The 16,185-nt window shown below is 45.1% G+C and overlaps 1 protein-coding gene across 3 annotated transcripts in view; it reads left to right on the forward strand.

Moving 5' to 3' along the window:
* kcnc3a (potassium voltage-gated channel subfamily C member 3a) overlaps positions 1-16,185 on the forward strand; it is a 101,296-nt gene that overhangs the window by 60,441 nt on the left and 24,670 nt on the right. For 2 of the 3 annotated variants that reach the window (XM_090193002.1, XM_021624413.3), the window contains exon 3: positions 4,404-4,607. In XM_090193002.1, coding sequence (XP_090049128.1) covers positions 4,404-4,607 — 204 coding nt within the window. Of the gene's footprint in view, positions 1-4,403; positions 4,608-7,406; positions 7,554-16,185 lie in introns of those variants that run through there. The other variant, XM_021624411.3, reaches the window with a different exon arrangement.

The following is a 16,185-nucleotide window of genomic DNA, read 5'->3' on the forward strand; positions in this document are numbered from 1 at the left end:
TGCAGGAGGGACTGGTGCACTTTACAAAACAGATGGCATCTTGAGGGAGGAAAATTACGTGGCTATATTGAAGCAACATCTCAAGACATCAGTCAGGAAGTTAGATCTTGGTCGCAAATGGGTCTTCCAAATGGACAATGACCCCAAGTATACTTCCAACGTTGTGGCAAAATGGCTTAAGGACAACAAAGTCAAGGTATTGGAGTGGCCATCACAAAGCCCTGACCTCAATCCTATAGAACTGAATTGAAAAAAACTTGTGTGAGCAAGGAGGCCAACAAACCTGACTCAGTTACACCAGCTCTGTCAGGAGGAATGTGTCAAAAATTCACCTAACTTATTGTGGAAGCTTGTGGAAGGCTACCCAAAACGTTTAACCCGAGTTAAACAATTTAAAGGCAATGCTAACAAATACCAATTGAGTGTATGCAAACTTCTGACCCACTGGGAATGTGATGAAAGAAATAAAAGCTTAAATAAATAATTCTCTCTACTATTATTCTGACATTTCACATTCTTAAAATAAAGTGGTGATCCTAACTGACCTAAGACAGTGAATTTTTACTAGGATTAAATGTCAGGAATTGTGAAAAACTGAGTTTAAATGTATTTGGCTAAGGTGTATGTGAACTTCCAACTTCAACGAACTCGCTCTCTCCCGCTCTCTCTCTCTCTTTTATATATACACTGCTCAAAAAAATTAAGGGAACACTAAAATAACACATCATAGATCTGAATGAATGAAATATTTTTATTAAATACTTTTTTCTTTACATAGTTGAATGTGCTGACAACAAAATCACACAAAAGTATCATCAAATTGATCAACCCATGGAGGTCTGGATTTGGAGTCACACTCCAAATTAAAGTGGAAATGGCCAAGTCAAATGGCCAAGTCAAAGTCCAGACCTGAATCCAATCGAGAATCTGTGGAAAGAACTGAATACTGCTGTTCACAAATGCTCTCCATCCAACCTCACTGAGCTCGAGCTGTTTTGCAAGGAGGAATGGGAAAAAATGTCAGTCTCTCGATGTGCAAAACTGATAGAGACATACCCCAAGCGACTTACAGCTGTAATCGCAGCAAAAGGTGGCGCTACAAAGTATTAACTTAAGGGGGCTGAATAATTTTGCATGCCCAATTTTTCAGTTTTTGATTTGTTAAAAAAGTTTGAAATATCCAATAAATGTCGTTCCATTTCATGATTGTGTCCCACTTGTTGTTGATTCTTCACAAAAAAATACAGTTTTATATCTTTATGTTTGAAGCCTGAAATGTGGCAAAAGGTCGCAAAGTTCAAGGGGGCTGAATACTTTCGCAAGGCACTGTATTTTTAAATGTAACCTTTATTTAACTAGGCAAGTCAGTTAAGAACAAATTCTTATTTACAATGACGGCCTACTGGTGAACAGTGAGTTAACTGCCTTGTTCAGAACGACAGATTTGTACCTTGTCAGCTCGGAGATTCGACCCAGCAACCTTTCGGTTACCGACCCAACTCTCTAACCACTGCCGTTATTTCGAAAGGTTCTTGTTCAAAGCACTTTTTTTTTTATCAGTGCTGGATTATGGTGACATTGTCTATATGCAGACCTCAGCAAGTACCTTCAACTCTGGACACTGTGTATCATGGTGCTTTAAGGTTTTGTGCAAATGCTGGATCACTCAATGTGATCTGTATGCTGTGGTGCAATGGACCACTCTCTCCACCAGGAGGCTAAAGCACTGCTGCACTTTTGTGTACAATGCATTGATGGGACAACTCCCTTTGTATCTATGTTCCTTACTGACCAGGTCAGCCACTCAATACAGTCTTCGTTCACTGTCACTGCTGTCCTTGTCTGTTCCTAAGGCTAGAACTGAGAAGAGATGGGGAAACGGATATTTTTCCCATAATGCCCCTTCATCCTGGAACATGCTTCAAAAGATATTCAAGTTAGGGAAGTTAGTGTCCTTGCCTGTTTTTAAGGCTCTGATCGACAACACTGTTTGTGACAACTGCAGTTGTTTCTAATCGTCAATTGTATCTTTAACTTGCGACTCTGTCTTTGTGTGTTTATTTAGTATTTTCCGCAATATTCTACGTACACGCTGCTATTTCCCTGTTTCGCCTTCTTGCCAGGTCGCCCTCGCAAAATAGTTTTTTTAACCTCAATGCTTCTGACCTGGTTAAATAAAGGTTCAATAAAAACAAATAGTCTAGGGCTAAGCTTAATCTGTGTCTGGGAAACCAGTCTGAAGTCTAAGGCCGTCCTAAATAGTAGGTCTTTTTGATTATGTGGGAAAAAAAATCCGTTTTTTATACTTTGTGAAATTTCAAAAATCCATTATACATGAAATGCCTGATGTCACAGTGACTTTGGCTTTTTTTTTCTCAGAGTAGAATTCTCTGCACACAGAGAGAGAATCGTCTTTTCACACCCACGTGTGTTCGACAACAGCTGAAGATGAACGAATAGAAATGAGAACACGAGAAAGTAAGTAAGCTATATACAGGGTCAGTTCCAGGGGTCAGTGCCAATAGCATATTTACAATGAACAATATAGCCTGACATGTTGCTTTAGTGTTGTTTGGAGTCAGAAGTACTAAACCCGCACTCAAAAACAACGGCATCAAGGAAGATTAAAGATGGCCTTTTCTTTTTTCTAATATGCTGTCAACTGTGTCCTTTTGATAAATAATGCAGGTATAAACAGGTAAATTAAACAGATATTTACAGATTCATCCAGAATATCACAGTGTTCAAACTGTGTAGCTATTTGGACATGAGATGGAGGAAGGTAAGACGCGGTAGTCAAGGGGAGAGAAGGTGGTGAAGAGGGGCAAAGAGGGAGGGAGGTACAAAGAGGGAAGGAGGGGCAGACTGTATAGTGATCTTCGTACTTCGGTTTTGTAGTTGGTAGAGTGAGTGATCTTCCCGAAGCCTCTTACTTTAATGAATCTTTGACCTCTTAATGTTCCGACGCCCCCTGGCTCCACTACCAGGTGTTGCTACAGCATCGTGTTATGCGCCTGTTTGAACACACACACACACACATGCTCACAGGCATCTGCACGCACGCACGCTCACACACACACGCTCAATGACATATACTGTACACGCTCACATATACACACACCTCTCTCCCTCTCTCACCACTTTCCCTTTCTCTGTAATATGCTATTTACTGAATGTCTCTCTCTCTTTCTCTCACACTCCCTCTCTCTCCTGCTCTCTTTACTCTCTGCAATCTCTGTTCCTTTCTCTCAGTCTCTCTGCCCCCTACAATCCCCCCCCTCGCTGTCTCTCTGTGTGTCGTTGTGAGGTTTGGCCCTCTGGGTTATTTCTGTAAATTGTTGAGCAGTAACTCACGTCAAATTAGATTTGACAGCTGTGTCGGAAGCTATAAGCACAAGTTACCCCGCAGCATCTCACCGTGTGTGTGTGTGTGTGTGTGTGTGTGTGTGTACTGCGTGTGTGTTAACTGTGTGTGTGTGTACTGTGTGTTTGTGCGTACGAGTGCGCATGTATGTGCATATCTACACTCTATAGTATCTCTGTTCCCCCTCCCTCTCTCTTCCTCCCCCTTTCTCTCTTTCTCTCGCTGTCCCGCCCTCTCTCTTTTGCAGTGTGTGTGTTAATGTAATGATGCTCAGCTCAGTGTGTGCGTGCATGCGTGTGTGTGTGGACCTGGTGAGGCTGGGCTCCTGCCTCCTCTCCTCCACTGCAGTGTTTTGGTCACATCACAGGACACTAATGTTCTTTTCTCCCCCCTCTTTGCCTCCTTTCCTTCTTCTCGCCTCACTGTCTTCACCATGTACAACCCGCACTCTCGCTTTTAACAATCTCATCCTCTCCTCTTCTATTCATTTTGCCCTTGTGTCTTCCTCCCCCTCTCTCGTTCTCACACATCGCCCTGCTCTCTGTCTCCTTCTTCGTTCCTGTCCTTCTCTACCTCCTTGTTCTTATTATCTCACCTTAAACCTAACTGCCATACCTTTCCCCATCCCCCCTTTTCCTGCTACTTGTTTCTTTCTCTGCCTTCTCGCCTCTCCATTTATCCCCCTCTTCTTACACATTCTTCCTTCTCCACTTCTCCTCCTCCTACCTCCTCTTCACTTCATCTCTCTCTCTTGCCCTCCACATTCTCTTCCTCCTCTCCATCCTTTTACCTCTCCTTTTTCTCTCTCCCACCCTTCTCCTTCCCCCCCATTCCTTACACCCCACCTATCCACCTTCTCTTTCTTCCACCGTACTTATTTCTCCCCCTCTCCCACCTCCTCACCCTTCTCTGTCGACTCTCCTTACCTCTTCTTACATGCCTCCTTGTCTTCCCCCTCCCTCCAACCCATCCCTCCCCTATCTTTCTCCTCCTTCCCCTCTCTCCCCTCTCTTCTTCCCCCTACCCCTCTCCCCTCCAGATTCCAAGCAGAATGGCGACGCTGCCAACGCAGCCCTGGCTAACGAGGACTGCCCCACCATAGACATGGTGCTTGGGGAGGAGAGGAGTCCTGCTGCTGGGGGTCTGGGAACCGGCGGGAGCCGTGAGCGTTATCCCCATGACCGCGCCTGCTTCCTCCTCAGTACTGGAGAGTTCCGTGCTACAGACGGCAACGTGAGGAAAGGTACGCCCGGGTCAGGCTCAGGGTCAGGGCCGGGGTCAGAGCCGGGGTCAGAGTCAGGGGCAGCGCTCCGCCATACCCAAGGGTTCAGTAGCTCGACACTCAGCAGCTCAACACTCACTGTGTGCTCATGACACTCCCATACACATATGGCACATACACACACACACAAACACACACACACACACACGTACAGAACTATACACTTCAGAGCTGGTTCAAGTACCTTAGGTCAAATACTTTAATTAAACTCAACAGTATTTGAGGTGCGTTTGATTCAGCTTTGGGTTTGCTTTTGGAACTATTCTATTGGTTCCATCGTACCAGGCAAACGTAATCAAGTGTAGCTCTTGGAGGAATTTGGCTTACAATTCCCACACACAATTCCCACATACATACGCACACACACACACACACACACACACACACACACACACACACACACACTACGGAAACTCCAGGTAGTTCCCTACCTCCTCTCCTCTCCCCTAACCTCTCCCCCTCCTCATATTCCTCATAACCAATCATTTTGACTGACAGTCACAGACCCCACCCACAATATCCACATGCTGTTTTGAGCTGTCTCACTCTCCAAACCTTCCTATATGAACTGGGCTATGCCACATTATGGCATGAGTGAAATATCAATGGATTGATATTTTGTTGTCCCAGTTCCCACATGCTGTATTCAATTCCATTGGCACCCCACGTCTACTACTGTACATCTAAATGTGCTGCGGTGCTTTCCATTCCCGTTTTGGACGCTGGGGTTGTAAAATAACATGTAGGTATTATTGCCAGAGTTTGGTACATATCAATACAATATCAGTAGATATCAATAGTGGTCCGTTGTAGCTCGGATGGTTGAGCTCGGCGGCTTGCATCGCCAGTGTAGTGGGTTCCACCTCCCATACGCAAAATGAATGCACACATGACGGCATGTCACTTTGGATAAAAAAATCTGCTAAATGGCATATATTATTACTCTATCATGAACCATATCGCCTTTCGACACACGGGCACTTTTACACATACTCTATTTCAACCCACCGGTTTAGGCTCGTTTTTCTTTTCTTCTTTCTTCAGCTTTAATGCACATTTTCACAGATCTGTACAGTACGGTCGCTGACTGAATAGCTATCACACTGCATCTGGCTGTCAATCTGTCTTCTACTGCCTGTGGTCATGCTGTCTATCCTATTCTGTCCTATCCTATCTATCTATCTATCTATCTATCTATCTATACACAAAAGTATGTGGACACCCCTTCAAATGAGTGGATTTGGCTATTTAAGCCACACCCATTGCTGACAGGTGTATAAAATCGAGCACACAGTCATGTAATCTCCATAGACAAACATTGGCAGTAGAATGGCCTTACTGAAGAGCTCAGTGACTTTCAACGTGGAACCGTCATAGGATGCCACCTTTCCAACAAGTCAGTTCGTGAAATTTCTGCCCTGCTAGAGCTGCCCCAGTCAACTGTAAGTGCTGTTATTGTGAAGTGGAAACGTCTAGGAGCAACAACGGCTCAGCCGTGAAGTGGTAGGCCACACAAGCTCAGAGCACAGCACGTAAAAATCATCTGTCTTCAGTTGCAACACTCACTACGAAGTTCCAAACTTCCTCTGGAAGCAACGTCAGCACAAGAACTGTTCATCTGGAGTTTCATGAAATGGGTTTCCATGGCCGAGCAGCCGCACACAAACCTAAGATCACCATGCCAATGCCAAGTGTCGGCTGGAGTGGTGTAAACCCATTGGACTCTGGAGCAGTGGAAACGCGTTCTCTTGACTGATGAATCACGCTTCACCATCTGGCAGAGAACGCTACCTGCCCTAATGCTTAGTGCCAACTGTAAAGTTTGGTGGAGGAGGAATCATGGTCTGGGGCTGTTTTTCATGGTTTGGGCTAGGCCCCTTAGTTTCAGTGAAGGGAAATCTTAATGCTACAGCATACAGTGACATTCTAGAGGATTCTGCACTTCCAATTTTGTGGCAACTGTTTGGGGAATGCCCTTTCCTGTTTCAGCATGACAATGCCCCTGTGCACAAAGCGAGGTCCATACAGAAATGGTTTGTCGAGATCGTTGTGGAAGAACTTAACTGGCCTGCAGAGAGCCCTGACCTCAACCCCATCGAACACCTTTGAGATGAATTGGAACGCCAGCTGCGACCCAGGCATAATCGGCCAGCATCAGTGCTCGACCTCACTAGTGCTCTTGTGGCTGAATGGAAGCAAGTCCCCACAGCAATGTTCCAACATCTAGTGGAAAGCCTTCCCAGAATAGTGAAGGCTGTTATGGCAGCAAAGGGGGAGACTAACTCCATATTAATGCCCATAAGGGCGAGGATCAGGTGTCCACATACTTTTGGTCATGTAGTGTATCTCTCTATCTATCTATGGATATATCTATATTGTGGCTCTCATTCTGCCTCTCATTTATTGGTCATGCTTTCTTCCTCTTTGTCTCTCTCTCCTCTCCATACCCTGTCGGCTTACTATCGCTCCACCCATCCATTCATCCTCCTCTCCCCTCTCCTCCTCCCCTCCACGCTTTCTCAATGGACATGCATGCTCTTTTTCATTTACCTTGTACCACTCACCTGCTTCTTCTTTCACCTGACATCCCCATGGTTCTACCTCCAACAATCCAACCCCTTCCACCCGCCATTTTGAACCGCCACCTCAACCTCAACCTAAAACGAACCCCTCCCCGCCCGGCCTGCCCCTGGCGTCCCCGATCCCAAATACACTCCTCTACAAACCCCACTCCAACACTCCCCTCACAACAAACACCAGACGCTGCAGCGGCCAGCCCGGCATCCCCCCCAGGAGAGGAGTGGTTCAAGCCGGAGGGGCCTCTGCTACAGCAGGACCTCAATGCAAACTCCGCCTCCTCCTGGATCAAACCATAGCAATACAGAGGTAACACAAAAGACACATACAGAAGTTTGGTTGAAAGCACAATGAGCAAAAACACAGTAACATGGCAAGTGTGCATCCACACACACACACGCACACGCACATGCACACACAAACACACACAAACCACATCAAAGCACACAAACGCACACACGAAGTAACATGGTATCCCCCCCCCGCCCCCACACACACACTCTTGAAAGGTTGTATGTTTAAGAATGCATGACAGTTAATTGCTTGTTACAGTAAAGCTTTAAGGTTTGGTTCAACATTTTCATGGTGGAATATGGTCCTAAGTGTAGGTTGGGAGGGTAAATGTGTGTGTGTGTGTGTGTGTGTGTGTGTGGGTGCGCGTGTGTGTGGGTGCGCGTGTGTGTGGGTGCGCGTGTGTGTGGGTGCGCGTGTGTGTGGGTGCGCGTGTGTGTGGGTGCATGTGCGTATGTGTGTGTGTTCGTGCATGTGTGTGGGTGCGCGTGTGTGTTTGTGTGTGTGTGCATACAGTGCCCTCCTGAATTATTGACACCCTAGAACAACACTGTTGGAACAAGAAAAGTCAGTGAAAACAGTGATAATTGTTATTTATCAGCTTGATCTTACACTCAAAATATCATATGAATCTGACCTTTAATTGAGTTAAAATTATTCATAGAAAAACATTTGTCATCAAGAAATACATTTTTTATTGAAAAACATGCACGTCACAATTATTGGCACCCCTGCATTTAGTGCTTTGGGCTTTGGGCCCTTTGCCAAGATAAAAGCTCTGAGTCGCCTCCTATGATGTTTGATGAGGTGGGAGAACACATAGGGAGGGATTTGAGACCATTCCTCCCATACAGAAACTCTCCCGATCCTTCAGAGTCCTTGGTCCTCGCTTGTGGACTCTCCTCTTCAGCTCACCACACAGGTTTTCAATGGGGTTTAGGTCAGGGGACTGGGGTGGCCATTTCAAAAGCTTGATTCTATGGTCAGTGAACCATATTAGTATGGATTCAGAGGTATGCTTGGGATCATTGTCCTGCTTGGATGACCCAGTTTTAGCCTCCTGGTAGAGGCAGACAAATTTTGGCCTAAAATCTCCTGGTGCTTGATGGAGTCCATGATTGCCTTGAATCCTAACAAGGCTCCCAAGGCCTTTGGAAGTAAAACATCCCCACAACACCACAGATCCACCACCGTACTTCACAATGGGAATTAGGTTATTTTCTGCATGACCATGGCTCTTCTTACGCCAAAACCACCTCTGGTGTTTGTTGGCCAAAACCTCTATTTTAGTCTCATCAGACCATAGAACCTGGTTCCAATCCAAGTTCCAATGGCATTTAGCATAGAACCTGGTTCCAATCCAAGTTCCAATGGCATTTAGCATAGAACCTGGTTCCAATCAAAGTTCCAATGGCATTTAGCAAGGCGCTTGCGTTTGGGGTTCGGTGACAGCAGAGGTGGCAACCCTTCCAAATAACTTGTTGGCATGGAGGGGGTGTTTAATTGTAGTTTTGGAGAGTTGGTGGCCCCAAGATGTAACCGTCTTTGGCAAGTCTCAAAACTGTGATTCCCTTGGAGTATTTTCAGGCTCGTGGCTATCTTTTTTTTTATAGCCATTGCCTGATTTGTGAAGGTCAACAACCTTTAATCTCATTTCATTTGTGTGTTCTCTGGCCTTTCCCATGTTGATGGATGACTAAGGGAGTTTAGCCAGTGTGTCACCTCATATTTATACCCCAGTGAAACAGGAAGTCATTGATGGACCACTTAAGACTTCCCAAATAGTCCGATGAAGTTAAAAAAGTAAAATATTAATCGAAACATACATGAATTACATTTTGTTCATAAGAATTTCTCGGGGTGCCAATTATTATTATTTATATATATATATATTTTTTTTTTTACAATTATAACTTAATTAAAGGTCAGAGTCATATGATATTTTGAGTTCAAGATCAAGCTGATAAACAACAATGACATTTTTGTCCACTGTCTTTTTTTCGTCATATTTCCCGAGGGTGAGAATAATTCTGGAGGGCACTGTACATCAATGTATGTTTGGAAATGTATGTGTTTACATCTCCCCACATTTAACACAGTTCGCCACAACTATGGCTTAGCCTTTGGTCAATTTCATTCAGTTCAACTTCTGCACTTAACCTTACATTACAGACACACACACACACACACACACACACACACACACACACACACACACACACACACACACACACACGGACAGACAGACGCACAACCTTTAACCTCCTTTTCTGCTCTCTGGATGACCCCAAACCCCCCTCTCAGTCCCTGCAGACCAGTGTAGTCCTCTGTCCCTCTCTCTCCCCCACTCTCTCTATTCTCTCTCTCTTTCTCTCTCTTTCTCTCTCACTCGACCTTCTCTTTTCTCTCTCTCGCCACCAAAACGCCACAACCGTTTTCCACTGAGGGGGGAGATAAGGTGCCCTGAGCGAATGGGGTCAATTCGACCTACATGACTCATTGGATCCAATAGAGGGAGAAAGAGAGGATGAGAGAGAGAGAGGAAGATAGAGAGGGGGCGCTGGGCTTAATTGTGCGATGGGAGGCTAAATGGCGTTATGTAATGTGATGTGAGCGATATGATGGCCACCTCCCCACCTCCCCCTCCTCATCTCCTCCCTCCCTCCCTCCATCCTTCCTTCCTTCCCCGAGACCTCGTCTGCAATCTCAGCTCCAGCCTCCACTCAAATTCACCGTCTCAGAACTCTACTCCTCCGCACACACAACACACAGGATTTCCCACCACATGTACTTGTAGCCTTCCCCTCGACTCCCCGTCTTCGAGCCCTGTTACACACCGTAAACTGAACCCTTCATGACCCATTAGACCAATTAAGCCACTACGCAACGCTACCAACATAACACAAGATTCTGAATGGGAGTGTGTGTGTGTGTGTGTGTGTGTGTGTGTGTGTGTGTGTGTGTGTGTGTGTGTGTGTGTGTGTGTGTGTGTGTGTGTGTGTGTGAATGAGCTACAGTGCGTGTGTTTGGCTGTGGATGTCCCTCTGTCCGTCGGCTAGCGCTGTATGCGTGCGAAGGTTTGTGTGTATATCTGTGTGTTTGTGTCGGCTGCAATGCTAGCCCTCTGTTCTCTGCTGTGCGTGTGTGTGTGTGTGTTAGGACCACCATGGAGAGGGGTGGGGGTGGGGTTGTGAGGGGGGCCATGTCTTCTGACGTGTCTGTTGTTGTTGTCTCCCTCCTCAGGTTGTGTCGTGTCATGCGTTTGTATGTCGGCTCTTGTTGCTCTGTGTTACACTTGTCTGTCTGTCGCTGTCCTCTCCCCAGTCTGTGTCCGTCCGTCTGTCGGGTTGTTGTGTCCTGCGTTTTCCTTTGTGCTCCCGTTGTTTTGGTTTTTGGTTTTGTGTTGCCGTGTCCTCCTCTCGCTCCTGTGGCTCTTTCCTCTGGTACGGTCTCCTCTCTCCTTACTCAGAGACACCTGTACAACTGTCCTGTTTAGCAGTGTACAAACAGTCACACAAACAATACACAAATCCAAGGTACTGTATAATCCACACACAATTGGAGAAAGAAAAAAAAACGGTGACTCATTTAAATCCAGATGATTGGACCAAATCAGTGTGAACATGTTTGTCTATATAAACTAGTAGCAGAGTAAAGGCCACTGGTGTGTACTGGTTCATTTCTTGAAGTGAAAGCTGGTTACTTCTCACTCTTTTCTGGAACTGACCTCCACTCTGAGGTGACCAGAACATTGTTTCATCACAGTACCAGGGGGGAGCCCAGGCCCTCTGTGCTGGTCCAGGGTCAGTCCATTGGACCTAAATCCTCTCCATTCTCCTTTACAACCCTAAACCAAGACTGACTCTGGATCATATCTATGCCTGCTCCCTAATCCCCAACCACCACAAATGTCCCTATACGAGTGGCATTGACTCAAGATGTCAAGCTATCGTAATCTATACAGCAGTAGACGTATGAATGTCAGTGGCTGGAGTGGGGGATGCATTTGGCTGTGCTGAAACACTGTTCCCGAGTCTAGTGCTTTTAAGGTGTGCTTCAGTCCTTTAGTGGGAGAGCACAAGGTCAGGCTAGATCAAAACGTAGAGGTCTAGTCTAGATACTGTACACACTTTGGGACTGAAAGGCTTACCGGCACTGGGCACCCCTCCACACACGTAGTGTTACATGCAGACAGACTGGCAGACAGACTGGCAGACAGACTGGCAGACAGACTGGCAGACAGACTGGCAGACAGACTGGCAGACAGACTGGCAGACAGATTTACTGGCAGACAGACTGATTTACAAGCAGACAGACTTACAGACTTACAGACTTACGGACAGACGGACAGACGGACAGACCAACCATCAGACAGACACAGTGCTACGTGCAGTTCCAGGTAAGTGACGGTAGTAGCCGTACGGTCTGTGGTGACTAGCTGACTGGTGTTAGTGGTGACAGAGTGTGTTGAGCCCCTGACAGCCCTGTAATAATAATAACAGAAGCTTCCTCCACACTCTAAAAGCGAAAAAAGCCATCCTCCAAAGGCGCCCCAAAATGGCTGCCGGCCTTCCGCTTTTAAAGTGGGATATAGTGCTTTAAACCTCCCCTTCTTCCTCCTCCTCCTCCTGGCGCTTCTCCATTGTTTCTGTGCCCGGAGTGGTTCTGCTGGTTTATGGCTTTATTTTAATGTGGTTTATTTTACGACGCGTGCAGCTTTGACCTCTGTTGACAAATGCTAAAGTGCAGAGGTCAGGAAAGGTTAAAGCTTGGAGGGTTGGGCACCTTACGTCTGTTCCCTGCGTCCCAATATCTGCCCTTACTCCCGAAGTGTGCGCTTGTTCACTACCCTCATGGACTTAAAAGAAAAAGATTGGTATGCCTAAAACATATGGTGGAAACTCTGTCTAGAGCAAATCCAATGGTTACACAAGTCCAATGCTTTTCAAATGCGCTGGGGGAAAGCACAAGCGTACACTTCAGGAGAAAGGACATATTGGGAAGCAGCCTTTCTCTCCCTCTGTCTGTAATACTTTCCTCTGATAAATATTGTATAGTGTAATAGTGTAATTGGTGTGTTTTGAGGGTGTGTGTCGATATTGTGTTGTGTTTTATGTACATGTGATGTGTGTATAATTTGTTTATTGGTGGTTATTATTTTCTTGTCTGTAATGTACTGTGGAATATATATATTTTATTTTCCCACCTCCTTTCCTTCTGTCTTTACCGCTCCTCTTCTTTTCCTCTCTCTCTCTCTCTCTCTCGCTCTCGCTCTCCCTTTTTCTCCTTATTTCCCACTGTTGCCAAGGAAACAGTGGAAGAGAGCATTCTGGGACTTTTGTGCAAAGCATTCTGGGTTAGATTATTAAAATGAATGATTTGCATAATTCTTTCACTTTAATAATGTGTAAAATGTGTTGCACTATGGGTTGTAAGTAGTCAAATCCGATAATGCTACATGTGGTCATCAAACTATGCTCCCACGATGCACTGAGTTCACGTTGTATCATTATACTTTTTTATTCTACGGTCTTTGTTTATCATTTTAGTGTTTTTCTTTTTATTCTCATGTACTATTAATTATAATGTATTATTTGTCGAAAGACCTCATCAAATCCAGAAGTGGCCTCTATCCCTATTAACCCTAGACAGACTGATCCGGGACCAGGGTGAATCCCCCTCCCTAAGGACTCCTAGTGGAGCAGAGTGCCTTTGTCCTGTAAGAGCTGATCTAGGACCAAAGTGTTCCCCTGGGGCTCTTACACCGAGAGCAGCTTGAGTGGCACTTACAGCCTGTCAGGCTCTGCTTTTAAAACACTGGAGTAGTCCAGGGTTGCTTCCGAAATGGCACCCTATTCCCTATGAAGATAACTACCCTCTATGTGCACTGGTCAAAAGTAGTGCACTATATAGGGAATAGGGTGCCATATGTGACTGGAGTGGGTTCGTTTAGAATCTGGGGTCCGTACAATTCATCTCTCTCATGTGCGCTGTTCCAGTTGATCTCCTCTACCATTGATTTCCCCCCATAGACACAAAGCACCACCGCCATTAGGCTGCTACTCTCTCTGTGCTGCACTCGGAATCAGTGATGGACGGAAGGAGATGCCATTCCACAATGGTGTTCTCTCTCTCTCTCTCTCTCTCTCTCTCTCTCTCTCTCTCTCTCTCTCTCTTCCTCTCTCTCTCTCTCTCTCTCTCTCTCTCTCTTCCTCTCTCTCTCTCTCTCTCTCTTCCTCTCTCTCTCTCTCTCTCTTCCCCTCCCTTTTTCTCTTTGACACTTTGTCCCTCCCCCCCTCTTTCTCCCCCCCTCCCCCACACACATTTTAATTAGCAATCTCATGGCACCCATTTTGTTATTTAAACCAGGCTGTCTTGATAATCAATGGCCTTTTAGAATGGACTTTGATTATTGGCAGCAGACTTTGCCTGGGGTTTGCCTCAGGATCCCTGTAGGTCTATATACCTGGGTATGTGATGCAGGGATGGTAAAACTGCAGATTAAAGACAAAGATAATATTGCACTTATATTGCTAATATTGACCATTGAACAACAGCCAATACAAAAAAATAAATCCAATGCTGTACATGACCATATGCGCTCAACCCCCCTCGATCTAAATCAATAGGATGTCTTTTAGAATCAGCAGGTGAAAAGACTGTCTGCAAAATCAGGCAGGCACGATTATATATTATGTTAACACATAGACTGGGATATACTGCATGTGACAGTGACATAGAGTCCGCATTATGTTAACACATAGACTGGGATATACTGCATGTGACAGTGACATAGAGTCCGCATTATGTCAACACATAGACTGGGATATACTGCATGTGACAGTGACATAGAGTCCGCATTATGTCAACACATAGACTGGGATATACTGCGTGTGACAGTGACATAAGAGTCCGCATTATGTCAACAAATAGACTGGGATATACTGCATGTGGCAGTGACATAGAGTCCGCATTATGTCAACACATAGACTGGGATATACTGCATGTGACAGTGACATAGAGTCCGCATTATGTCAACACATAGACTGGGATATACTGCGTGTGACAGTGACATAAGAGTCCGCATTATGTCAACAAATAGACTGGGATTTACTGGTTGTGACAGTGACATAGAGTCCTGGAGGGTGTGGGTCTGTGCATGCTTGTGTATGTGTGTGTGTTATTTATTGTCCTATCTCGGTCATTAACGCCAACATGGAATCATTTCTACTGTATATACTCTGGTTATCCTCTGTATATACAGAATATATATGTGTAACATACATCTATGGGTTATGTTCATTGTAGCAGTGTTAGTACAACAAACTGTTTCCTGTTTCTTAGATTACCTCCAATATTACCATAATACTAAACTAACCCTTTTCACCTCCATAGAATATATATTTCTCTGTCTGTCCTGTCTCCCCCCCTCTCTTCCTCTCCATCTTACTCTTTTACCCTCTCTCTCTTCCACCCTCCCCCTTTCTCTCTCTTTCTCCCCCAGTCTCTCTCTTTCTCCCCCAGTCTCTCTCTTTCTCCCCCAGTTTCTCTCTTTCTCCCCCAGTCTCTCTCTTTCTCCCCCAGTCTCTCTCTTTCTCCCCCAGTTTCTCTCTTTCTCCCCCAGTTTCTCTCTTTCTCCCCCAGTCTCTCTCTTTCTCCCCCAGTCTCTCTCTTTCTCCCCCAGTCTCTCTCTTCCACCCTCCCCCTTTCTCTCTCTTTCTCCCCCAGTCTCTCTCTTTCTCCCCCAGTCTCTCTCTTCCACCCTCCCCCTTTCCCTCTCTTTCTCCCCCAGTCTCTCTTTTCTGCCCTCCCTCCTCTCTCTCTCTCTCTCTCTCTCCCTCTCTTTCTTTTCCACCCCCATTCTGTCTCTCTCTCTCTTGTTCTCTCTCTCTCTCTCTCTCTCTCTCTCTCTCTCCATCATGTGCCACTATCAAGGTACATGCAATATGCATTAGGAAAAGAACAGTTGGATTAGATTCTTCAATCAGGAGGAGATGTAGTAGGTTTATTCATTCATCTATAGTGCCCCTCTCCCTCTCCCCATCGTAAGTAATGTGTGTTCTGCATGTGTGTTCATGTATGGTGTCCATGTGACATAGCAGAGAGCTGGCCGTCTAGGCCTCAGCGTGGTCTCCTATGAATCAACTCCATGTTCTTTGGGGATAAGGTGTTTGTGTTTTAAAACGGGGTTCAGTTTGTCATGCTATGTCTAATACATACAGATTGTCTACTGTATGTATGGTTACTGTGCCAATTGTGTTGTCTGTCATACATCCATAAATGTGAAAAATGTGTTTCAAATATTGCCTCGGGTGATTACAAATCTACATGTTGCTTCGTAATGTGACATAACAATAATCAGCCAATGCAAATATATAATACTTTGTATACAATATATAATACAAAAAAGTGGGAAAGTAATAAGAAACATTTATGCAAATTAAGATATTTAAAACTATTAAAAGAAAATGTACTATACTTTAGCAGTTTAAAACAATGTGCAGTATATGCATATATTTAACACTACAGTGATACCACAGTGATGCTATACTAATACCACAGTGATACGATACTTCAGTGATACTGTACTACAGTAATACTACTACAGTGATACCACAGTTGTACTACAGTGATACTGTACCACAGTAATACTACTACAGTGATACCACAA

Source organism: Oncorhynchus mykiss, chromosome 12, assembly GCF_057628025.1.
Source record: "Oncorhynchus mykiss isolate SJ-2025 chromosome 12, ASM5762802v1, whole genome shotgun sequence".
In the NCBI taxonomy this organism is placed as follows: Eukaryota; Metazoa; Chordata; class Actinopteri; order Salmoniformes; family Salmonidae; genus Oncorhynchus; species Oncorhynchus mykiss.